The sequence below is a fragment of the Spermophilus citellus genome (assembly GCF_964194105.1).
Source record: "Spermophilus citellus genome assembly, chromosome: 8".
Lineage (NCBI taxonomy): Eukaryota > Metazoa > Chordata > Mammalia > Rodentia > Sciuridae > Spermophilus > Spermophilus citellus.
The window spans coordinates 127,080,884-127,107,386 of NC_138189.1; the positions used below are offsets into that span (position 1 = coordinate 127,080,884).

The 26,503-nt window shown below is 39.9% G+C and overlaps 1 protein-coding gene across 9 annotated transcripts in view; it reads right to left on the reverse strand.

The window, feature by feature from the left end:
• TMEM131L (transmembrane 131 like) overlaps positions 1 to 26,503 on the reverse strand; it is a 168,119-nt gene that overhangs the window by 29,262 nt on the left and 112,354 nt on the right. For 8 of the 9 annotated variants that reach the window (XM_081303980.1, XM_081303977.1, XM_081303975.1 and 5 more), the window contains 14 exons: positions 26,261 to 26,414; positions 25,305 to 25,475; positions 23,921 to 23,990; positions 22,809 to 22,926; positions 21,154 to 21,295; positions 19,685 to 19,794; positions 18,365 to 18,437; positions 15,214 to 15,341; positions 13,452 to 13,594; positions 10,343 to 10,529; positions 9,942 to 10,127; positions 9,088 to 9,237; positions 8,088 to 8,716; positions 173 to 321 (listed from right to left, as the gene is read on the reverse strand). In XM_081303980.1, the coding sequence (XP_081160106.1) occupies positions 173 to 321; positions 8,088 to 8,716; positions 9,088 to 9,237; positions 9,942 to 10,127; positions 10,343 to 10,529; positions 13,452 to 13,594; positions 15,214 to 15,341; positions 18,365 to 18,437; positions 19,685 to 19,794; positions 21,154 to 21,295; positions 22,809 to 22,926; positions 23,921 to 23,990; positions 25,305 to 25,475; positions 26,261 to 26,414 (2,410 nt within the window). The remainder of the gene's footprint in view (positions 1 to 172; positions 322 to 8,087; positions 8,717 to 9,087; positions 9,238 to 9,941; positions 10,128 to 10,342; positions 10,530 to 13,451; positions 13,595 to 15,213; positions 15,342 to 18,364; positions 18,438 to 19,684; positions 19,795 to 21,153; positions 21,296 to 22,808; positions 22,927 to 23,920; positions 23,991 to 25,304; positions 25,476 to 26,260; positions 26,415 to 26,503) is intronic. The other variant, XM_081303976.1, reaches the window with a different exon arrangement.

Below are 26,503 nucleotides of genomic sequence, written 5' to 3' on the forward strand. Positions count from 1 at the left end.
CCCTACATATTGTTTAGAAGATAAAAGTTTCCGAAAACCCACACCAAATTCCCAATATTGATCCCAATACACTGAAAAGAAATACATTTCTTATACAAATATTTGCATCCTATACCCTAAACATATTATATTTCTTTTAGTAAGAAAAAAAATTTAAAAAAGGAATACAGACCTCCACTGAAGGCATGTCCTGTTTCTCAGAACATATGTCTTCTTTAGAAGCTTTGTGAATCTTCTTTTCTGAAGGTGACTTTGTGTCGACCTTTTTCAAAGTTTCACAACTGTCTACTTCATTCTTGACAGGCACTTGCTGGTTATTCCCTTGAATAAATAAAAACAATTCAATTTCTTGCTAAATTTTTCCATTCATATTCCTTTTTCCTATATCAAGCCATCTCATTTGGTTTAATGACTTTTAGGCTTAAAGATTATTTTTGACATCCATGATGCTCCAGAAACTAATTTTGTTTATAAGTAAAAATGCATTTAAATTAAGAGTTCTACAATCATTAAAAGAAGTCTAGGAAAAAGGCATATGGAGGGGGGGAATCAATATTCACAGCAGCATCATTATATAATAGACAAAAGATAGAAACAACCCAAATATTCACTGATGGATGATTGGGGGGGGGCCACATACACATAAGGAAATACTATTCAGCCTGATTCATCACCTATAGTGAGTACACTTAGCATACTGAACTGAACAGCTGGAATTGTTAGGATGTTTTTTAAAAAAAAAAAAAAAAAAGATCAAAATTCTAATACAATACTACAACATGGAGGAACCTTGAAGACATTATGCTAAGTGAAATATGCCAGTCACAAAAGGACTAATGCTTCCTGATTCCACTTGTAAAAGGGATCCAGCATCATCCATCCACCATAAAGGGATAGAAAGTAGAATGCTGGTTCCCAGCTTTGGGAAGGGAGTAATCGGTGTTACTTAGCAAGCACAGAGTTACTGTTTGGGATGATGAAAAAGTACTGAAAATGGACAGTTCACATGCACAGAAACGTGAGTATACTTAATGTCACTGAATTTTATAATTAAAAACAGTTAAAGTGCTGGGCGTGGTGGTGCACGCCTATAATCCCAGCGGCTCAGGAGGCTGAGGCAGGGAAATCACGACTTCAAAGCCAGCTTCAGAAAAAGTGGGGCACTAAGCAACTCAATAAGACCTTGTCTCTAAATAAAACATAAAATAGGGCTGTCGATATGGCTTAGTGGCCATGTGCCCTTGAGTTCAATCCCTAGCACCCTCCCCCCCAAAAAAAATAGTTAAAGTGGGAAATTTTATGATATATACATATATCTCAATCACATTTTTGGGGTGACACAAGAAAAGAACTGGGTTCTCCACCACTAATTAGAATATAATGAGACTAAATGTCATGTGAGTAGTCAAGAGTTGCAGTTTCTTTGTTTGTAACAGGAACACAGCATCCCCTTTCCTGTCTGTGTACATGTATACAGATAGAAGCATAAAGCATCACCACCAAAGGACACATGTCATTTCACAGAAGGCCCTCTCCCTGGGCAAGTGAATAGCACCCACAGGCCAAGCAAGGAACCAACAGTAGGTGAATGATCCAGAAGTGGGATGTGCTGGTGAGAACCTTACCTGAAAGCATGCCTTTTCCATTTGCAGCGGGTGTGCTGGGGATGGAACCCAAAGCCTCATACATGCTAGTATGTCACTGAGCTACACCTCCAGCTACACCTCCAGCCATTTTTCTTTTAGGTGACTTAATAGGTAAACTACTTTTATCCCTCAATTCACAATGAAGGCACAACTCCACGGCAACTGGCTTCAGTTTTATAATTTAAAACAAAGTATTTCATTGCCTTCTATCCCCTCCTACCCCGCCCTTAATGATATCTCAAAAATCTGAGAAAGTTCAGATGGCCACAGCAGGCCCTGGCAGAATGGATGCCTGAACAGACAGTGGAACCTGAGGGGTGGGGGCGGGGGGGCAAATCTCTCAACTCACAAGATGAAAGGAGCAGTTGAGTCCCCTCAGATTCTGACACTACAAATGAAACTCAGAGATACACAGATTTTTTTTTTTAAATAACACAAAGTAAGCATACTTTTTCTGTTAACTCAAAGTGACATAAATATCAAGTAACTATAAAAACAATGGCCAAGCAAACGGCACATACTGTGAAAAGGGACACAGGTTTTTATAGTTTAAGCACAAAAAGTTAATTTGGCGTTACAGTCTTTAAATGTTGCAAGGAATACATGCGTATACAAAATGAGTCTTGTGGCTAAACTCATTACATAAAATATAACAGAATGTTCACGCCTTTGGCTATGAAGAGACCCTGACAGAGTCCAAAGGCAAATCTGATCACTGTCAATAGCTGGCAGTAAATTTTAACAGCAGGGTTCAAAAAGATTCTGAATCAAAGGCAATTAAGGAACTCTACAAGGAATTTCTGTCCCTACAGGATGGACAGTCAACCATATGCCAAGGGGTTGAGATCTATCTTCTTTACAGGACACAGGGGACACAGCTTTTGGGTCCCCTTGTAAACTGTACATTTTGAAGTAAGCATGCGACTGCAGCCCTGCAGAAACATTACCACTCCCCCGTCTCACAGGTGGCAAAAGTAAAAGTCATTCTTGTGCCAAATGATGTCTAAAATGTAATTCCTTCTACAACATAAACTGGCTGTTAGACCTCCACAAAGGAAAATATCCACCGCTGTGAACCAGTCACAGGGACAGCCAAAAGCAAGGGAACTCTGGATCCTGGGAGCCAAGAGTCTGAGACAGAACACAGATATTCTCCTCTGAAGAATGAACCACTGCTTTCCTAGCCTCTTATTTCATGAGTAAATAGTTTTCCTTAAGTTTTCTTCATGTCAAGAATATAGCACCTAAAGTATTAATCACCAAAGTTTGATTAAGAAGGACCCAAATTTAACAGCCAAAACTAAACCACCCCCAAAGAAAGTGGTAAAGCCGAGACTTTTAGAAAATTAACAATGCTTTCTGTGGGGCTAAGAATCAGGATGAACAGTAAGATGAATGCTAATTGCAAGTTCTTTGGTGATTGAAAAAGTCTACCAAAATAATATTCAAGAATATGAAACTACTGAGTATATACTTTTAAAAGGAGCCAATCCAAGTCTTCCTATTAAGCTTGCAATATTCCCATTACCTCACAGCAAGTGTTTTTGCTACAGTTAAAAATCAAAGACAAATGAGAGAAACAACAATAATAAAGGGAGCAGGAACAAACTTTGGAAGGTGACAGATGTTTATGGACTTCATGGTGGTGGCGATTTCAAGGACGAATGCTTATTCCCAAGCCCATCAAGATGTACACATAAGGGCTGGGAAAGCAGCTAAGTGGTACAGCCCCCCCGCCGATGATATATATATTAAATATGCAGAACTTTTTATACGTCAATCATTTTTTTAAAAAGTGATTGAAACAAAAGCAAATGGAAAAACAAGAAATGTGAATTAGCCAGCACCTTGCTTTAAGTTTTGCTATCTAAAATCTAATCATCTTATATATTCTGAATAATGGATCTAATCATTCAGAATGATTAGATGATTCCAATGATTCAGAATGATTCTAATCTAATCATATATTCTCCAATAATGGATCTCCAATAACTTGAATAGATCTTCAAGTTATTAGTATCTGTAAATAAGAAAGAACATCTTTTGTGATTTCTGCAAATACAGTTATTTCAGAAATTTTGGGGGTGTCCATTTCAGTAAGAACTTTCAGATACTGTTAATTCCAAGGCATTAGTAACTAGAAAAGTCTACTGTCCTTTGCAGAATTATAAGAAAAAAGCAATGTGGTAATCTGCTAACTATTTCTCTTTGGTAATGCTGAGACCAAGCAGCCGCCTAACTTTAGCCATAATTCTAAATCTATAGTATTTGAATCATATAATTAAAAATCATAGCTATAAATATTTGAAAAGATATATTATTTCAAAAGATCATTTACATTACATATAGAGCCTCACCCTGTGAGATGATCAAGAGATTCTGGAACATGTAACAAACCTTTGAAGATTTTAGCTGTTTATCATGCTTGACAGGTTGATGCCAAAAAGAAAAAGAAAAAAAAAAAGTATGGGAAAACAGAGCCCAGGAGAATCTGTCCACAGCCTTCACTTCTATCAGGCATTTATATTTACCATGTACTACAGGCTCCTCAGGGGAAGGCAGGGGAAGGCATAGGCACCCAACGAGACAGGTCTTCTGCTAGCCAGAAAGCATTGTTTCTCAAAAAAAGAAAAATAAAGTCAGAACCATTAATATAGAAGCTGGAACATTTTCTTCTTTGAGGGGGGAGGGAGCCACAAAATGGGTGGTACAATTCTCCCAGGGCCCCCAGGAGTTCTGATAGGTTAAGAAAATCACTGAAGGCACTCTTAAGACAAAGGATTTGCTCCACCTCTTTCCCAAAAGCAATCTTAACCACTAAAATTTCTTCTGCAGAACAGCCTTACAACCTGGAAGAAATGGATACAAATGTAGGAGGCACATTAACCAGTTTCAACAGAGTGAGGGGAAGTTTACAATTCTGTTGAACAACACAGTAAAACAGATGAAATCGGAACTTAGGATCCTCAACCATTAGGTCAGGTAAGTTCCAAAAACCGAAAATCTTTTCCTCAGATTCTAGAAAGGATCTCGAGTTGGAAATTACAGGCTTTCCACAAAGTAAAATACTTCCCAAAGTAAAAAAAGAACTAACGCCCAAGGCTGGAGCTGAAATGCAGAAGGTTCTCGTATATACAGTTCTCATTCCTGAGCAACCCGCACACACTATGGTTTCCACAGCCACTAGATGACCCTTTACCATCTGCTGAGTTACACTGCTCTCCTTCCAATTTTGACAAAGGAACCACAAGCCCTTAATATTACTAAGAAACTCCAAATTCTACCTTCCAACTGCTAATTATCTTCACCTAGATTTCTCAGTCCATATTCATTTTTAACTCGTCACAGTTTTTACACTATAAATTGATGGCAGGCTATCTGTACATTTTTTTTTTTTTTTAGCATTTTGATATTTTCCTAGAATGGTGTTGCAAACATAAAACAACAAAATATAGTTGTTCTGAAGTATCCATAAGGGATTGGTTCCAGAACCCTCTCAGGTAACCGACTACAAGGATGCTCAAGTCCTTCATATAAAATATCCTCCCACATAACTTAAATCACCTTTGGATTATCTACAATAACATAATACAATGTAAATGCTACATAGCTGTTATATGCATTGTTTAGGGAACAATGACAAGAAAAAAAAGTGTATGAATTCAGTCCAGATGCAGTATTTTTGACTTTGAGTATTTTTCAGTCCCTGGTAGGTTGACTGTGCATGTGGTTAAATCCTTTAATGTAGAACCCACAGATGCAGAAGGCAGTCCATGTCCATGAATAAAACTTCCCTATGAGGATTCTCCTGATGACACATTAATCCTATAGAAAAATACAGGCCTGTGAATTAGCACCTTCGGATCTTTATTTATTTAGTATTATTTTTTTACTTTATATGTGGTGCTGAGAATTGAACCCAGTGTCTCACACATGCTAGGCAAGCGCTCTGCCACTGCACTATGACCCCAGCCCGTGAATTAGCACCTCTGAATTTGGTGGTCTGAACACAGCGGAAAGCCAAAAAATTCATCATCAACACTTACATGGTCTGATCTACAATCATCATGATACCACTCAACATGCTGCTGATTGAACCAAAAAACAGATTAAAAGATTCTTGAAGTGGGAGAAATTTTTCATTTCAAACATTATAAACATACTAGTGGGGCTGGGGATGTGGCTCAAGCGGTAGCGCGCTCGCCTGGCATGCGTGCGGCCCGGGTTCGATCCTCAGCACCACATACAAAGAAAGATGTTGTGTCCGCCCATAACTAAAATAAATAAATAAATATTTAAAAAAAAACATACTAGTAATCCACACAGGAAGGATTCTGGGCAGGTTTACTACCCACAATGATATAGGCAAATCCTACGTCTGTGGACTTTTGAATCAAATTTACTCACATCTACTGAAATGTTGTTGTGCGTGGTAAATGTGGCTCAACTATTGGCATTAAATACAGAGTACCAGGCAGAAGGACCTTAAAGCACAGAGCAAATTCTCTGACCCACTCTGGCACTACATTTCATCCATTTCAAAGAACTGATGTAGCAGAAGGTCCCTCCTGGCCATCTAATAAGCAGGCATCAGCCTCCTGGAGGGTGATTCCCTCAGAGGACTATTATTTCAAGTGCGCATAGTCAGCCCACGCCAAAGACTGTACTCAGGCCCACATGACTCAGAGAACAAGGAAGAGGCCCATGAGGACTCACTCCACTACCTCACCTTTTCCCAAAGGTTTTGTGGTCTGTGCCCTGAGAGTGTGTGGGTCAGAAACAGTACAACAGGCACCCACCCACCCACCATCAAGTACCTGCAGACAGTCATCTGGTTTGATTTTAAAGATCCGGTTAACTGCGTTATCTGGGGGCAAACTCACACAGCAGGTGGACACAGTGTGGACCCTTGCAGACACACGCCCCCTTCACATGTCCACCCTGCTGCCAGGGGAAACAGGACCAGCTGGTCGGAACCAGGTGCTGAGAATGCCCGTTCGGCAGCCCAAAGAACATTCCGCCCACAGGACTCCAACTTTCTTTTACATTAGAAATGTCCTTTTACGAAACATTCAAAACTCAATTTGAGCTTTCCTTAACTAAATACATAAAGCTTGTGAGAATTAGTCAATCCATGACCTTTCTGTACCTTCTACATCACTGAACAGTAAAAAATATCAAGTTATCACTACGGTGTGAACATGAAGTGTCCTCCAAAGGCCCATGTGTTAAAGGCTTGGTCCTGGGTTCAGCACTACTGGGAGGTGGGGGAACCTTTAGGAAGTGAGGCTCAGTGGGAGGGCCTCTGGCCATCGGGAACCAAAGGCGATTATGGGACCCCAGTATCTTCCTCGCTTCTTGGCTCATGATAATGAGCAACTGCTCTGATGAGCACTCCCCATCACTGGCACCTCCACTAGAGACCTCACTAGAGACCTCACTAGAGACCCTCACTAGAGGCCCTCACTAGAGGCCCTCACTAGAGGCCCTCACTAGAGGCCCTCACTAGAGACCCTCACTAGAGGCCCTCACTAGAGGCCCTCACTAGAGGCCCTCACTAGAGGCCCTCACTAGAGGCCCTCACTAGAGGCCCTCACTAGAGACCCAAAGCAACAGCGACATCTGATCTTGAACTAGAACCTCCAAAATCATGAGCTAAGTAAATCTTCACTAAGTTAATTGCCTTAGGTATTTCACTGCAATCACATGAAGCTGGCTAACACGATTATTTGTATTTAGATGTTTCAAATTAAGACCAAAGGCAATGGAGTTTTTTCCAACAGGTACAAGAATGTGTACATTAAAATGGTCAGGCGGAGGAAGAGAGGGGGAAGAGAAAGAGAAGAAGGGAAGAGAAGGGAGAGGACACAGGACCTTCTGCCACGGGACCAAGGGATTAGCTCAGGTGTAATGCCAACGTTAACGCAGTTGAGCTTAGCTGTACTTCCACTAACTGCATTTGCTACATGAGAACACTTGTCTCTTCTTTTAACAGATGGGTGCTCTCCGAGAAGAACCAAGGACTAGGGACCATGACATAGTATCAATCAATAAATAAATGTTAGTTAGCTGGTTGATTGGTGAGGTTCTGTTCAGTCGGAAACACTGCAGGGACTAATCAATTTTTGCAAACAGTCTGAGAAGCTTAAAATAAACAATTAGAAAAAGGCGTCCATATCCTCCCAACAGTAAAATTCGACATTCACACCCCTCTAAACTTCTGTACTACAATTAAACCTCCTAGTCACAACATTCTAAAACCTGGGTGCCTTGTCTTAAAACTCTGCATTTCACAAGTCGCATTTCAACATTTACACGATGTAGGAACCAGAACACTCGGCATCCACAATTAAAACTAAAGGTCACAGGTGAGAACGAATCCCATCCAGAATGACAAGGGGGCAAAATGGAGAGAAGAAATGAGGAGGAAGAAAAGATTACCATTATGCTTCTTGGACATTTCTGGCAAGTCTGCCTGGTGGAACTGAGGTGAGTTTCTTGGCAAAGGATTTTCAGGTAGTTTCTTAGCGGTCTTCAGGGGACAGAGCTCTCGTTCCTTGAGCTCGACTATGTTCTCTGAAGTTTTAATGTCAGTTTCCTTAGGAAACATACATGTCTGTATTCCCTCCTTCAGACTACATTCTGAAGAAGTACTATTGACAACAATTGTGTTTTTCAGTGTGTTTTCCTCTTTATTCAATAAGTTTTTGGGGAGGGTTAAATTCTTCTGCAGGTTGACACTCATGCCATTTGCAAGGTTGAGGCTGACCCAGTTCTCACCCATGACATCGGTGCAAATGTCCTCTTTAGCAGCAGACAGGGAGCCACCCAGGGTCAAAGTCTGTTTCTCCTCAGTAGCAGTGCTGGCACTGCTGGCCAGGGATGCGCTGGTTTTGTGTTTACTATAGTACACTGAGCACTTATGCTTCTTCTGAGAGTGACCATAGGTGGCTGGGCTCCTCTTGGCAGCATTCTGGACCCTGTTGGGCAGGGTGCTCACTGGAAGGCAGCTTTTCCCTCTGCCTTTATCAGAAGGGCCGTACGTGTCGAGAAAGTTCTTGCAATTGCTTCTGAATTTAAGATGAAAGACATTTAACATAAAGGCAAACCAGATAAAACCATACTTCTCTGTTTCTGCACCACGAGACAGAGGAGGCAACCATGCAGGTACGCATGTGTTAAGGAGTTCTACCTCCCCTTTGCCTTGGGCCTGTGGGGTTTCTGCCCCGATGACACCCATGAACTAGGCCCTTACGTGAAAATTACCTAAGAAAGGAAATGGTGCAGCTGTTCATACGATGACACAAAGAAAGCAAATTTGGAATTGAATTCACATTACCTTCAAATAAAATCAGAAGTGGGCAGCCCTCCCCAACACACACACACACACAAACACACACACACACACACACACACACACACACACAACAAGGGTTCTTACTTGTGAGAATGGGAGCTGATTACATCCACTGGCCCGTTGTTCTGCTGTGAGGAGGAGCTGGCATTTTGCCTCTGTCTTGTTTTCATGAATTCCATAAGAATGTACTGTGCTTGCTGGAAGGCTATTAAAATCACACCTAACAGAGACAAACTGAGAAAGCAACATGACATTCATTACGGCGTGGTTCTGAATTGCATTTAAAAGACCAGTTTAGTTTTAAGCTGGATGTGGTGCTAAGTGCTGGTAGTACCAGCTACATGCAAGGCTCAGGCAGGACAATCACTTGAAAGTACCCAGGAGTTTGAGGCCAGCCTGGGCAATATAGCGAGACCCCATGTTTAAAAGGAAGGTGGGGAGTGAAAGACTAGTTTTATTATAGAAGGATGATGAATAATCGATGGGACAAAATGGTATTCAAATATCAAGAAACATCACAATTTCTGATGTTTCTTAACAGTAAAAATGTGTAAATTTATATAAGGCTGACATTACAGTTCAATTTTAAGCATTATTCTAGGATAAAATCACTTCAAAAGGGTCATTTGGGTCTTATAATCTCAAATCGTCACTGTGCTGAGCTAACAAGCATTCAGATATTCCACAATGACTGCCAATGAACATATATGGAGCATAACTATTGCGTTGTAAGACCTATGAATCTCTTACAGTTTATCATCTGAAAGCTTACTGGTCATGACCCTGTCTACCTCATGCACATCAGAGTTCTTGAAGCAAGAAAAATATCACTCAATTCCTATGCTTTGACTGCACTTGGGCAACCTGTATTTTCATGCAGCTGCCCTACAACTTCACTGCTCAGTGAGGGAAGAAGAGCGGAGAAGGTGGTGGTCTACCTGACAAAGAAGACCGTGAGCCTCCAAAATGACTCCTCCCAGCTGGGTCCTGGAACCACATCTGCACACAAGGGCAAGAGGTGATGGGGCAGGGTCACATTGAGAGTAAAGTGGAATTCCAAGTCTGCTGCAGTTACAAGCGTCAGCTCACGAATGACCCAGGAAGAGGTAAAGTCCGGCGTAAACCTGATAACAAGTAATTCTCCTTTATGAACTTGTAATGGTTTTAATTTTAATCATAAAGTTAAAAAAAAAATCTCAGAAAATTTCTTACTTTTATAAAACAAATACTTACCCTAAATCCAACTTAAGAAGTCATAATAATGGAAAAAGTTCACCCCACCCTGTCTCCAGTGTTAAATTCCCACAAAAATGAGATGAAGTTAAAACCCAACACTTACACAATGCTGATATCACGGGATGTGTTTGGGTTCAGGGAGAACTGATGACAGTCTAGCACTTCGAAGCCATAACCTTGACAATGATATCCACTGATTTTCAGTGAAGACACAGTTATAGGAAGAGGCCCGATATTCTCGACTTTAAAGTTCTTTGTAATAGATAAAATCTGCTTGCTGTCTTTAAGTTCTGATGAAGACAAAAGTTTTATTTCATGTATATGAACAGTGAAATTTACTTAAAATAATTTACTGAATTATTAAATTAAAATGAATTATTAATTAAAATGTGAGAAAAGTCCAACATAAGCTCCAAGTACAATTTTTTATTTTTAGAATCAGAATTTCTGATCCTGTTATATCTAGGTTCTGTTAATGTAACCAGGATACAATGGAAAATGTTTTTTAAGTTGAACATTTAGCCTAGGTGCCTACGTAATTATTAAAGATTAAGGTTAAAGGTTTATTCTTCTCAGAGCCAAACAGTGTGTATTTACCTCTAGCCATCATGTACCTTGTGTGCCCTGTGATTTTCATTCACACTGAACCAATAACATAACATGTGTTTTGTGTAAATTCATCCATTACTAGAAACAGTGCGAACACAATATTAACATGTAATTAAGCCTTTACAAATAAATGAGAGCATATTTTGTATATGGAGTTTGAAGAAGTCACAAATTTTAAATAGGACTATAAATTATCAAGTCTATTCCACATAAGGACTAATATTTAACTGGATCCATCACTTTTCTATCACTCCTTAATTTAATCACTCGGAGTCAACTCTAAATTACTGAGCAAATGAAAAAATGAATACTTTCAAGGAGAATTTTGAAAACGAAATTGCTAGCAAACCTTTCTGAAGTCAGTGCTCACTTGTAAAACATAGTTTTCTTAAAGAAAACAACTAATTGAGCAGTGATAGTGCCACAAATTATCCAATAGTTTCATCAACCAGATTTCTCTGTAGAAAAGACTGCTACAACTAAAATGCTTTTAGTATTTTCAAATTTTAAAAAAGTTAATAGGAAAACAATTTACCAGAAACACTTTACATCTACTATTTGTTTGATATCTGTTTTAATTATTCAGGAAGTCCTCAAAATAAACATAAATGGCTTTAAGGCATTTAACTTAAATGAGTAATTTAGAAATTTCTAGGGCAAAATGTCAATATATTTCTTTTCTGGGGGATGCTGAAGATTTAAATATAGGACCTCACTCGTACTAAGCTCGTGTCCTGCCACTGAGCTATACGCCTAGCCCCTAATGTATTCCTAAATAAGCATAGTCTAATATAATAGCCATTAAACACATGTAGCTAGTCAAACAATTTAAATAAATTTTAAACTACCAGGCATAGTGGCACATGCCTATAATCTCAGCAATTCAGGAGACTGAGGCAGGAGGACTGCCAAGTTCAGGGCCAGCCTCAGGAACTTAGCAAGACTCTGTCTCAAAATAAAAAACTAAAAGGACTGAGAATATAGATCAGTGGCAAAGTGCCCTGGGTTCAATCCCCAGTACCAAAAATATAATAATAAATTTAAAACTAACTTTGTCAGTCACAGGAGTCATATTTTACTTTTACGTGTTTATTCTCTTTTTGAAAGGAATAGTATTTGCTCAAGCGTAAAGAACAGGAACAGAACTCTTACATGGGCAAGAGGAGCCCCCCAACAGGGATTGCCCCACAAGCTATATTTTAGGGGCTCATTAACCACATGTGGTTAGTGGCTACTATGTTGAATGACACATATTATTGTGATATCCATTTGTTACTACGGTTTCTGGCTTACAACATCCCTGCTCAAGGAAGGTCAGTGAAATTAGAATTTTTCTTCCCTAAGGCATAGATCTTCCCTGTCTTTCTGTCTCTGACCTGGCCATAAAGAAAAGCACTCTCTAATTTATCCTTATCCAACGGTAGGTCCTAAGACCCTCCTCATTCCGGAGGGGTCCTGAGGAGTGCTGAGCCGAGAGGCCGTGAAGCAACTGAGCACACAGACCTTACTGGCCTTCCCCACTAAGCCCACTGACGAGGTCATATCCTTTTTGTCTAAGCAAATTTTGACACCAGTGTCCACGCTTCAATCACAGACGTGCAACAGAGTCTCCACAAAAACACAGGGTTTGGGGAGTTTCTGGGTAGCTGGACACAGGCTATGGGGAAGAGAATGAGCAACATACATGTCGGGAGGGCAAGGCACCCCAACTCTACAGGGACAGAAGTTCTGCACTCAGGACCCCTCCACACCCCCTGCTCTGCGTGTCTCTTCAACTGGCTGCTCTGCCTGTATACTTTAAAAAATCCTTTATCACCAACAGCATGGCACTTCCTTGAGTTCTGGGACACACTCTAGCAAGTTAATCTAACCTGAGGAGGGTGTTGTGGGAACCCCAACTGTGGCCAGGCATGTAGAAGCCTGGTCCTGGGGTCTAAAGTAGGGAGTGTCTTGGGAGCTGAGCCCTCAACCTGTGTGATCGGACGCCATCTGATGCAGAATGCTTGCTTGCTGGAGCAGAGAAACCCCACACCTTCTAAGGTCACAGGAGTGACCTGTGGTGGGAACATATGGCAAGAGCCACTGAATTTGAGCTGGTTTTTCCTTCCCTTTCTCTAGCAACCCATCATCACGAAAAGTTCTTTTGGTCCTCTCCACTCATCACTGGTCTGATTCTCTTTAGCGAAATTAACAGCCTCATATGTGTATCTTAGCAAATGAAAAATGAACCACATAAAAATAAAATAAAGATGTTGTGTCCACTGAAAAACTAAAAAATAAATATTAAAAAATTCTCTCTAAAAAAAATTTGAACCTATACTGTTAATTAAACAATATTACTTAAATAACACACTCTTTTCCACATTCTGTATCTGTTACTTAAGTTGAATACCTCTCATAGCTATTATTTAAGCTAAATATCTAAAGCTACTATTTTGACCTAGGGTACCAGCCTACATATGCTCAAATGTTGGCCTGATTTAATTATTTTCATCAACAGAATGAATTTACTACACATTTTAAAAATAATCTTCCTATAGCATCCTTTCACTCTCGGCTTTAACACCAGGCCTCCCATCAGACAGCCAAGCATGTGCACTCACGTCGGCGACAGTCCATCAGCGTGGACTCAGGCACCTTAAATCGAAGTGAACCCCCTGCGCCAGGAAGCCTTCCGCCCACTTTCAGTAGTTCTCTTGCTCCGAATCCTTCCACACCAATTATGTCAATAACAGTCAAGTTATTCCTACAGCGAAAGGAGATAAAATTAAAAGGGATTACCTCCCCGTTACCAGGTACAGTGCACTCAAAAAGAATCAACTTAAAAAGCATGGCACCTCCTGCCATCCAACAGAATAAGGGTGGCCACAGGCACAGGAAGCGGCCCAGGGCAGCAGCATCCACGAAGCTGACCACAGCAGGAGTTGGTGAGCAACCATGACTGCTCTCTAGCCACAAATGGAACCTCAGATTTTTTTAATAATAGGCACCAGGGTGGTGATCAGATACCAAAGAGAAATAAATTAGTAGACACAAATAGTAATAAACTTAGACAAAATAATGAAAACTATTTACAGGGTGAATTGGGATATTTCATAATAATTGTGACAAAAAGACATTCTGCCTTAGGGATGAGTCTAAAATAATAAGATGCTATTGTTTCTTTTGATTCAAAGATTTAAGATTTTACCCCACAAATAGCATACATCTAAGTCAAATTCTTATCAAATAGTAATGAGTGTCTGCATTTTCATTAATTGAAACCCTGATTTCTAGGATGAAAAAATTAAGTGAAAATGATGTTTAAATGATACATACTAAACTGAAAGCCAGTATAATGTAGATGCCACAGAAACAAGAAATTGTTTTATTTTTCTAATTATACAAAATAACACTGAAATATCTCAACAAATATTTAACCACTTAAAAGGCTTAAAGTGATGAGGCCTTAGATGATTGATAATATTAATGGAAAAATATTTTGTCTATCAATACAGAAACCACCCAAAGTGAAAGAACTGCTATTAAAAATTTAGACTTTCTTTTTGAGTCTAAGACAGTGAAGTTTATCTCTGCATTTCCTATGACCTTAGCTCTTCAACACAAATAAGTTTAAAGCTGACATAAGTCAACAGGGCATTAAGGAATCCTAGTTAAAAGGCTTAAAAGAACAAATTTTTAAGTTTATTTTAGCACACTTTCTTTTGGGTAATATTCACTTGTAGAAGAACAAACTTTAAGTGAAGTTATAAGAATTTTTTTTTTTTTTTTTGGCCAGTTGATCTGATACTAGAAAAACTTTTTAAAAATCACTAAAATGTCATTTATTAAAAATGCCATTTGTGTTCGGCTTATCACCAATGCAGAGAGCTTCAACAGAGGTCTGTTATTTACTGTATATTTTTGAAAGAAGACTCTCAGAAAGACTACCTAAAGATGAAAAAAAAAATTTAAGTTGAAACTGATTTAGCTGCTTAAATCAGTTAGCATTTAGAAGACGGAACAAGAGCTAAGAGCATAAGGAAAACATGTCTTGAAGTGATTTATGCTCAAATACTGTTCAAGGAAAAGACAAAGGGCAAAATTTCAATTATTTTTCTATGCTAAGGACAGAGCAGTCTATCAGTGTGCACATGTATGTGTGTGAGCTCTGCACTGGGCGAGATGCTGAGTAAAGTGCAGTAACCCATTGTAGGCATGAGACATGCTCTCTATTAGGAGAGGGCAACCGAGGTACCTCGATGGCCCCTCTCCTCTGCAGCTTTCTATCCTGCAGCACAACCTCTTCACTACAGAATGCCTGAGAAGTGCATGTCAACCACTAGAGAGATTGAGACAGACAGATTGTGACAGGGACACACCTACCGGATCAGTATGAGTGAGGTAACTTTTCCATAGTCAGCTGGGGTGAAGACTACACCAACCCTTTTCATTTCCAAAGGCTGCAAGTGCAAGTGGAGGGTGCCAGACCTGGGTTCCTCAGAATGCACACCCTGCAGATTACCAACAACACAATTAAACCACTCGGTTGTCCATGGAGCAATGTTCATTAAGTGCATTGTGGGGTATAAACATGATGGCTTTTGTTTTAACTTCCAGACCTGACCAATCTCATCAACTTTGTGTGCATGTGGCGGGTAGGGGTGCTGGGGGATGAACCCAGGACATCACATATTACATGGGATAGGCCAGCGCTCTACCGCTAAGCTCTACTCCAAGGCCCTCATCCACCTATCTGAACTTGTTTATCCTGATAACTTCACATGATAAAATGTTCCTAAGCTGATAGGCAGAGGCTGCAGGGCAATCTGAAACCAATGCTGGGAAGGGGATCTGCTTCCTGGCTTGGATGGGAGTTGAGGTTAGAAGTCCTCCATACAGAGATGTTTCAAATGGAAAACATTAATCAGAAAACTGACCAGAATGTCTCTGCCCAAATATGTCTTTGCCCAAGCAATATGAAAAGACCACCCACCCTCTGCTGGACAACCCTAAGATACCTTTAAATACTGTATTTAAGTTTATATAAAGAAACCATCTTTTTTTTATATTCAGTCTCTCCAGTCAAGAGAAAGATCTTTATTTCTTCACATCCTCCTCTACTCTGGATTCTCCAAGATTTCTTTCTCTGAAAAATCTCATGTTCTAAATTGTAATATTTGAGATTTACTTCTTTATCTTCCTGCTGCCTTCTCTCTAGAAACTATTTTTTAGAGCTGTAGTCCTACAAGCTGCAGGAGTATTTCTGTTTCCTATGTTTTCAACTTTTAAACTTGTGGAACTCTTCAAGTCTTGCTCTCACGTCCCATGCTATCTGAAAAGAATAAATGGTGACGGTATTTGATTCATTCATTAGAACTATGAACTCCAGGGAGCAGAAAACCCTGCTTTATACACAGAATTAAAACACTGAACAAAAATGTTGCTGATTTCTGGTATTAAATTTATAGTAATTATAACACCATTTAATTAAATGGGTTTTTTTTGGTAGGTGCACGCCAGGTATTGGACTACTTAAGAAAATGTAAAAATTCCAAACAATCTATTTTACAAAGCTTACTGGAAATCTTCAAACATGAAAGATGAGGCTCAGAGAGGTTAAGTAATTTGTCCAAGGGCTGGGGATGTGGCTCTAGTGGTAGCGCGCTCGCCTGGCATGCGTGCGGCCCGGGTTCGATCCTCAGCACCACATACCAACAAAAGATGTTGTGTCCGCCAAGAACTAAAAAATAAATATTAAAAATTCTCTCTCTCTCTCTCTCTCTCTCTCTCACTCTCTCTTTAAAAAAAAATAAATAATAAATAAATAAATAATTTGTCCAAGCAAGGTTACACAGGTGAAGCATGGAAAAACCGGGATTCGAAACTTTCAGTGTCCAATTCCATATACTCAACCCATTAAATCCCAGGATCCTATATATAAAACACCCATAAAAACTTGCTCAATTTAGGTTTTTATATGTGTCCTATACGTAGGACACTGGGACATAATGAAATTGATCAAAAGGACTTTATTTCTAAAGCAAACCAACAAAATTACAATGTTAAGAATCTTTCTCTACCCTACAAAGAGTTTTAACAATTTTTATTAAAATTGAGTGTCTTCACGGCACTGATACTATTCTTTTTGACAATATAATAAGTTAACAGTGGTCAAAATATTCCTTATTGCAAAAGTGTGACATTCTTTTTTTTGCTACAATGATTGAACTCAGTAGCACTTTACCACTGAGCTCCACCCCCAGTCCTTTTTATTTTTCATTTTGAGACAGGGTCTTACTAAGTTGCTGAGGGTTTCAATGAGTTGCTGAAGCTGGCCTCAAACCTGTGATCCTCCTGCCTCAGCCTCCCAAGTTGCTACAGAGTGCATGCCCCGCAGCAAGGTATGATATTCTCAGGAAAAATCTACACAGGTTTTTCCAAATGAGCTATATTATGCATTCAAATATAACTAGAATATTCAGATATAAAAGAAAATGGCCTTATTTTTTCAATTTCAAACTATATATAATTTAATACCAGTATGGCAAAACATCTCTTAGTATTTTGGACTAACTGCCCCCCATACTCTAGATACTGCCTGGTAGAAAATGTCAGGAACCCTGGGCTTCCAAAGGAGAACAAAACCACACCCCAGTGTAGGCTCCAACCCTGGCGGTGCTGCCTAGACCACTTCACATGCTTACTACTGTCAACAAGTCTCTGTCAAAAATCCACTTGGAAATCTGCTTTCATTTGTTTTGTTTGAACTCTCTGTGGTCCTCTTCCCATTACTCCAGTTAAGCTAGAGCAATAGTATACTTTTAAAGGGATAGAGAAGAAAAATAAGAAAATATCCAACATATTAAGTGTGCGTGTACCTCTATGTGTGTGCATTCTTTATAACAGATGCTCCCCTTTTGAATTGATTTCAAACATACAATATCTGTGAAACCAAGACTCAGCAATATGAGAACTACTGAATGAAAAATAAGAAATCAGGCTGCTGAGTCCCTACGATCACAATGTCCTCGCCACGTGACATTTTTACTCCTAAGTATCTGAAAAGACCTCATGATTGCCCCTTAAGATGGAAAATCCCTTTATAAGTGAGATGAGAACCAAAGAAATTGGGTAACTTGCTATAAACATGAAGGATGACAGTAAGAGAAGATTTTAAAAATGCATTTGCTTTTACCTTATCTTGCCCTAAAAAAAAAAGAATTAAGTGGGCCAAGGAATCTTATGAGATCATAAATTCTGGAGTCTCAAGTTTTATGGTTTTCTACATAGGTCTGACTCCATTGTTATTTCTTCATTCACGTGCATCTAAATCATCAAAATGATTTACAGACTAACATGAATCTGACTCTAACTAGTTAATTGGAAAAACCTGCTATGCGTCTTTCATGCCTAGAGAATGAAAATAAGAAAGCCACACACAGTTCATACAGCCATCTGAACACCAAGACAGGGGCCACGTGCTTCTGTGGCCAGTTTGTCAACATTCTTTTTTCTACTGAAAATGCCATCCTACCCGGTAAGAGCAAGCTTTGGTGAGCTGGAATTCACCAGTTGTGAAATTAATCGTCTGCATATCAGTGCCAAACCTACAAAGCAAAAAAAAAAAAAAATTTTAAGTTTAAAATAGCGTTGAGATCTGCCAATGAAGAATGAATACATAATACATGCTTATGCACATGCACATTTACACACAGGAATGCATGTGTGCGCGCATAAACAACTCATCCTGTCTTGACACTACCTGTCTCAGCCCTGCTTCCACACCCACCCATATCTGGTTTACTCCAAGTGCTCAATGAATCTTATTCAATGAGTGACTCTGACATGCTCCTTGGCAGTACAGAAACATATGGAGACAAAAGTGCTAAGTATAAAGCTGTTTATTTCTTCTCCAAATAGTTCGTAGCTATGAAACCCAAAAGGAAGTGATTCTCAACCAAAGGCAATTTTATCCCCACCCCAAAACATTTGGCAACGTCTGCAGACATTTTGGATGCTGTGGCTGGGGAAGCCCTTTAGGAGGTAGAAGCTGGAAAGCTGCTGAACAGCCTTCACTATACAATACAAGACAGCTCTTCCTCCAATACACAAAGAATCATCTGCCCCAAAATGTCAACGTTGCTGAAGTTGAGAAATCTGGGGACAATGGCACATCTTCCTAAATGAAAAGTTACTAATGGTCTACATAAAAGAGTGATTATGTGAAAACAAGATACAATAGGCATGAAAAAATACTATCATTCTCTTGTTTTGTTTAACTCTATAGAGTAGAATATACAAGAACACTAAATCTGTCTTTCTTTTTGTGACACTACTGACTGAACCTTAGGCCTTCTGCATGCTAAGCAAACACTCTATTCCTCTCTGTACCCATGGCCCTCTTATTTTATTTTGAATCAGGGTCTTGATAGTTGCCCAGGCTAGCCTGGAATTCCAGTCCTGCTGCCCTAACCTCCTGGGCAGCTGGGATTATGGATATGCCACTGACCGTGGCTTTAAACTCATTCCTGAATTAACCAAAGATCATCATGATTTAGATTCTCAATTTTAGAAATATGCATGGAAAAGCATAATGATAAAGGTTCCCTAATTCAAAAATGCTCTGTTGGGCTATAGACCCAAGCCAGTGACAGGGAAGGTGCCAGGTAACACCCAGAGCCAGGAACATCCACTGAACACCTGCACCCAGGGACAGGGCACCCCAGATACACAGGCTGATGGGTTCACAGTGTGTATGCCCACATCCAGAGCCTGGGAGAAAGCAGCACAGGCCTTCCAACAATTCTGAGTCCTAAGGGTGTTTCCCAAACTGCCCACCAGAGGGTCTTCCTACCATTTGTGCAGCAGGCGTGCCGCGGCTTCGGGTTTCGGGTACAAGGAGAGAGGCAGGAGCTGCAGGGAGACTGGCAGCGAGGACGGGTTCCTCACCATAAAGTACTTCACCTAGACGCGAGGAGAGGAGGGTTAACACAGCGAGGGACACAGCATCCTCCCAAGACATTCCTGAATCTCATCACAACTACGCACAGCTCCAACAGAGGGGCAGCTTAGAAAATCAACGGCCTGAACCCTTCAAGAAAATGTCCGTGTGTGGGCGGGGCTGGAGCTCGGTGGCAGAGCACATGCCTAGCGCACCACATTAAAAAAATAAACATACATAAAGGCATTCTGGCCACCTCCAACTACAAAAGTTGTGTTTTTTTTCAGTGTCCATGTGGGCTGAGGGTGTAGCTCCGTGGGAGAGCAAGAGCTCTGCACAGGACTGATCCCCAGCACCAAAGGGAAAAGAAGAGAAAAAAATGCTACATCATGAAAGGCAAAGACATGATGAGAATATCAGAAGAGACTCGGACTACCATGACAATGCGGTCATATCCTGGGGTCATCCTGAGCCAGGAGGGAGGAAAGTCACCATGAGTTGTGATAGTGAACTCCCTAGAGAAACCGGAATACAGACTGTACACTGGACAACATTAGGTTAATACTTCATTTTATAATCTTGATCATCATATTCTGGTTACATAAGAACATACTTTTATTGGGGGGCTGATGTCTTATCCTCTCAAATATGTACATGTGAAAAGGGAGAGGGAACGATGATCAAACAAGCGTGGCAAACATTAAATGCTGATTCATCTTGGGGAAGGGCCACTACTGGGAGGAGTGCTTGGTGCTATTCTTGGAACTTTTCTCTGGGGAGAAATTACTTCAAAACAAAAAGTGAAAAGGAAAAGCAAAAGCACCTACTAAGGTGTGCGCTCTACTCGGAGCATGTGTGAAGGCAGTTCCTGGTCATGAGACCTAACGGGAAGTCTGCTGGTGGCACCTCTTTCCCTTTGTCCCGCCCTCCTGACACCCTGGGTGGACGGAAGATATAGCATCCACAAGGAAGGAGGACAACACACTCAGAAAGTACACAGACGGGCAGAGCCTAGGTCCCCACCGTCACCAGAGCAGCCTGGCTCACTCTGGACTTCCTTTGAGTTCTGGTTATAAAACCCAAGTCCTGCGTTAGCCAAGATCTTCTCTGTGCTCAGTAGCTGAATGTTTTAACTCCTACATTTTATTTAGGAAGCTCATATTCAATTCCAAATCTCTTTGTTCGATGTATTCTCTGTCTCCTTAAAATTTCACTCCTCTTGTTCTGTAGGGCCTTACTCCAGGTGCCCTTAGAGCATTAAAGTGTGGACTTTAAATTGATTTTGGTTCTGAAACACCTCCAGGCACAATTACTCTGGTGTTCTGAAGACCTCAGCGTTGTGGTGTCACTGGCAAAGACAGGGAAGAACACACTGTCCTCACCACACTGTTCCTCAGGGCAGTTGCGCTGAAGTTTAACACAAGGCCAGGCTCCGCAACCAAACGAGGCAAAACGGAAACAAAGGACTCTGACTCCTTGGGTTTCTTCGAGTGGGCGAAACGCATCATTCCTAAAACATTCCTCCTGTGCCAAGAAATTATTTTGGAAAATAATTTTGACATTCAAAAGGAAAATCATTCAACACCACTCCCACCACAAGGAACAAAGGGTCCTGGGGAAAATGGCTTGTGCTGGGTTTGGGAAGCAGAAGGTCTCAGACTGACTCTCTGTGGAGACTGAGGGCACAGCTCGGTGACAGGGTGTGTGCTTAGCAGGCATGGGGTCTTGGCTCAATTCCTGGCAATTCCCCCAAACCACTCAACCTAGAATGTTCTGTTCCCATGGAGAGCATGAAAGGCTCCGAGAATGACGACGATGTAGCACAAAGACACCCAAGCCACGCTGAAGGGCCCCCATGCCAAACTTGGGACAATTGAGCATCAAAAGCAATAAAGACAATAACTGAGTACAACATGCTAACAAAACTATAGGGATGCTGGAAAAAGAGAGGCTCTTTTTTAAAAACAAAACAAAACAATATCTCACAATAATTGTAGAATGGACAAATGGAAACATCCCTCCCCATCTTACAGCCATCAGGCTAATGTCACTGATTCGGACAGTGATATTCCGTGAATTCTAAAACCATGGGATGAAAGGTCTTTAGGGAATGGCAAGGGTAAATGATATCAGATTATCACAACCCAGCTTTTGATTAATCACTAAAGGAAAAAGGTGCCGAATGTGGAGAGACCTGTCACACATCAGCTACACCACATAATTCACCCTAACCGTGCTAAACAGGCAAATTAACATTCACATACCTCCTGAAAGGACACAATAATATACAAGATCAACCAGGTAATTCACATTCTTGCTAAAAATGTTTAACCTGAATGGAAACTTGAGGAACCAAGAATAAAAACTGATAGTGCGGAATGTTCTTACAACTGGCCTGGATTCGACAAAACTTGTCAACATGATGAAAACTGAACAGAAATGGGGCACTAGTATAAAGGCTACCAAAAAACCAAGACAGTCAAATGAACCTGGTCTACAAGAAAGGAAAAAGACAAAAATAGAGTTGTTGGGTCAGTCAGGATAATTTTAATACAGACTGCCTATTAGATAACACAATTATGTCATTGTTGAATGGGCTGGGGACAGAATGGTGGTACAGTTAAGAGAATACCCTCCTCAGGAAATAACTTCCCAAGAAAGCACTGTGGGCTGAAGTAGAATAACAGCACTTTCCTAATAAAGCACAGAGGACTGAAGTATGCTAATAATGAAGATTTTCCTAATAAGATATCGAGGGCTGGAGTAGGGTGATATTTACAGCTTCACTTTCAAATGACTCAGCAAAAAGTGAACTATGTGAACACAGGTGTACACAGAGAGTAGGGGGAGGGAGGGGGTAAAATGGGAATATAGGGGACAATTTGGAGCCAAGGACCATGTGAGGGGTCAAGGCACTAACCGTGCAGCTCTTCTAAGATGTGAAACTTTGTCAAATTAAGGAGTGCAATTTGAAAAAAGGACCATGTGGTAGTTTTCCCACTGCTCAACAACGGAGAGAGGAAGATGAGAGACACACCTGCAGACTTTGCCACTCTTGTGTTTCTTCCAACTTTCATACAAGTTATTTGCAAGTTCCAAATCCACATCCCAGGTAGACCAATCCAGAGAAAGGGCCCCATCCCAATTAGGATTTTCTAAAAGTTAGATCAGATTCAATATTTAGATTTACAGAAAGTACGACTCAATTCGTTAATAATACCATGAACTAACCGTTAGACTTCTCAAACCGAGAGGACGATAGAGTGAATCAATGCCACTCTTCTCCTCTCTTCTTTACTAAAAGTCACTCTAATTCAATGGCAAATGATATATCAAATTAAACAAACATGTAAAAAAACAAAACCAAATCGATTATGTAAAGGCATTAACATAAAAGACACATGGTTCATGAATACAGCCTGAAACAAGTTAAAATTATACTTGCAACATTTTAAACAGTTTTAAATCTAAAATGCAAAACTGTTTCCATGGACATGTTCCTCATCACTGTCTGAGTCTTTCCACATACTGTAGAGTGGCAGAGGGAAAAGCCCGCCTAGACCAGGAGCTGATCCTCTACAAGGTGCATGTTGTTCACCTCACCCTACTCATCTGCTCTGTGCTAAAGAGGGGATCAGTAAGAAAAGGTGGGACTCTCCCAAAAGAAACATCTGTCCTTTAAAACTCTTAATTATCTTAATAAATCAAAATGCAAAAAATAATAAAGCCCCAAGTTAGAAACTGCTTCCATAACAACACTAATGGCCTCTGCCACACATCATGATCAGCACCGCCTATCATATGTTTAGGACTCTCTCATTTAAGCTCTTTTACAAAAGAATCATAATTTTCTAATTTTTCCTGGTGACAAGGCTACTATGATGATCAAACAATATTATTATTTCTTTAAATCCCTTAAAAAAGCATAAGCTACTTAGGAATAAGAGGGCATTATTTACACAGTACCCTCTGTGCGTCTGGAGGACTCTAACAATTTCAGGTTGTTCTGTCAGTGATTAAGCTAAGAACAGAATATGATGCAATTACTTTTGAAAAAAATTATTCCATCTACAAATGCTAACATCCTTCACTGCTTCCCACTTCCCCCAAATTGGAGTTCTACAGAAAGCCTAAGGGCAAAATACTTACCTGCTTTTGATTTTCCCATGAAATAATGCATGCCACAATGTGCTATCACTTCAAAACCCAGACTCCCTTCCTAGATTGAAAAGTAATATATGAATAACTTAAAACACAACACTCAACATAAAAATCCCAATGCACTAAAATACGAAGCAGACACTGGCCTCCTCCTCAGTGAACTCCCCTTTAACCAGCTGTCAAACAACTAGAAAGTGATGTCTTGGGTTTCCTTTCTCCTTGAATCTGTCTGAGAACTCGGCGCCATCTCTCCCAGAAGGGCCTCTAGAGCAGATCCTGCACAACCATTACAGCCCATAATGACAACCGTTGGGCCCACAAGACACAGAGCTGTCACGTGAATTAAAGATGAAATTAGTCTCAGGACATTCCTAGTGGCTTCTGTCTTCTTGGTTTTTTGTTTGTTTTTAATTGTCCTCTAATCCTCTGAGAAACTGTCTATCCATCTAAAGAACTTCTTGCTACTCAGGGCATTTAATGCCCCACTTCTCAGTTTTGGGAAGAACAGACTTGCTACTTCCTCGCGCACCTGAAACCTGCCTCCTGCTCCCTCCCTTGGTCACTCTTCTTATATGTATCTCTTGTTTAGAAAAAGGAAATTTCTAAGAAATCTTCCCTGCTCAAAATATGGATAAATGAAATTAGCTTTACATTTTTGTTGAGTTTGATTTGCAAGGTCCTACCTTCACACTTACAGCCTAAACATGAACATTTCTAACTATAAAATATCAACACCAATAAGTGAGAAAAATCATAAAGATGGTTGCATGAATGTCTCATAGTGAAAAATTAGAACCCAATATTATATAGAATAGCTTGGATCAAAAGGAAGCAATAATAACTAAATGAAAAGAAATAAAACGTTAAGAAAAAAATGAGACATGATTAAGATAATCTAAATTAAACACAATTTACCCAGATTTTAGAAAACATTCTCTTGTGAACTCAGGCTTTCGACTTGTCCCATTTAAGAAAATTCAAGGATTATAAGCAAAACTCAAAGTCACTTAAAAAGTGGTCTACCTAAAGCATTTAAACCAATGTGATTTATCTCAAGGCAAGGCCCTGAGTTTCATCCAAGGCACCACTATATTAAAAAAAAATATTTTTTTTTGGAAACAAATGAAAATGAAATCTATTTACATGCTTATCTTTCAATAATCAATTGCTTCATGAAAAATAGACTCTTTCCAAATAAAAATTTCCAAATCTGAAAAAACTGATCTAAGATTGGCCTGGTAATGGCCTTCAATTTCTTAGGTGGCCTTAAAGAACATGAACTTAACCCTGTTAATAAAACCCAAGCACCGTAAGTAAAAAGAAACAATAATTATCAAGAAATTTATAACACACATGGTGTTGTAAACAATACCTTGGTTGGTGCTGAGAAAATCTGTAGAGGTATTGCAAAAATGGCACCTATGTTTGTAGTCAAAAATACATTGGTGAATAGATTTATGGCAATGTCTTTAACAGCAAGTTTCAAGGAAAATATATTCCAACAGCCTGGAGGTAGAAATAAAGGGCCAGTGAAATTCAGAATCTAAAAAAAAAAGAAGCAAGAGAGATTACTTTTCCTAACACTGATTAGGATTAAAATAATCACAAAGTATGATGTTGAAGTTCTTCCATATTTTGGAAAAGCACAATTTGACTCAATTCATTCCAGATCAAGGACGGAAACATTTCTTATAGAAATGATAGGTTTCAAATACTGCTTAATATGCCCGTATTTTAAATTTCATAAAAGTAATCTTCAAGTGATCATAAATGGCATTTTCAAAAGCCTACTATATTTTACCACAAATAAGGTATATAATTACTATACACAATCTTGTTTATAGAAATCATGTATTATAACATTTTTGAGTAATAGTTAAGAGTAAATATTCTTACAGAATATAATGATGCTCATTTTGAGATCCATGAAACAATTGTGTTTGAAAAAAAGAGAGCGATCCTAGAAGTAATTCTAAAGGTTTTTAAAGAAAAAGAGTTGCTTTAAAAATAGGTCAAAATTAATGAGTTTTTTTGGGGGGTGGGGTACTGGGGATTGAACTCAGGGACACTCAACCACTGAGCCACATTCCCAGCCTTTTTGTATTTTACTTAGAGACAGAGGCTCACTGAGTTGCTTAGCACCTTGCTTTTGCTGAAGCTGGCTTTGAACTTGTGATCCCCCTGCCTCAGCCTCCCGAGCCGCTGGGATTAAAGGCATATGCCACCACGCCCAGCCAAAATTAAATTTTATAGATATGAATTTCATCACATTTGACTTTGAACAAAGCTTAAAATAGGTTAACACTGGAAGAAAAACACCATACATACCTTTAAAATGTGCCTAGCCTCCTTGGAAACAAACACATCCTTTAACACAATGTTACGGTCAAAATGGTTGAGGTACCATATTGACCACACTCCTGATGTGTTCTCGTGACTCTCCACATGAAACTGGGCTGCAGAAGGGTCCACTCTGAAATACCTGTGAGCAGAAGACACGCATGCCATCAGCCCAAGTGCAGAGAACCACAGCACTCTAGGGAGACCCAGGTGCCAACGGGGGATGCCACA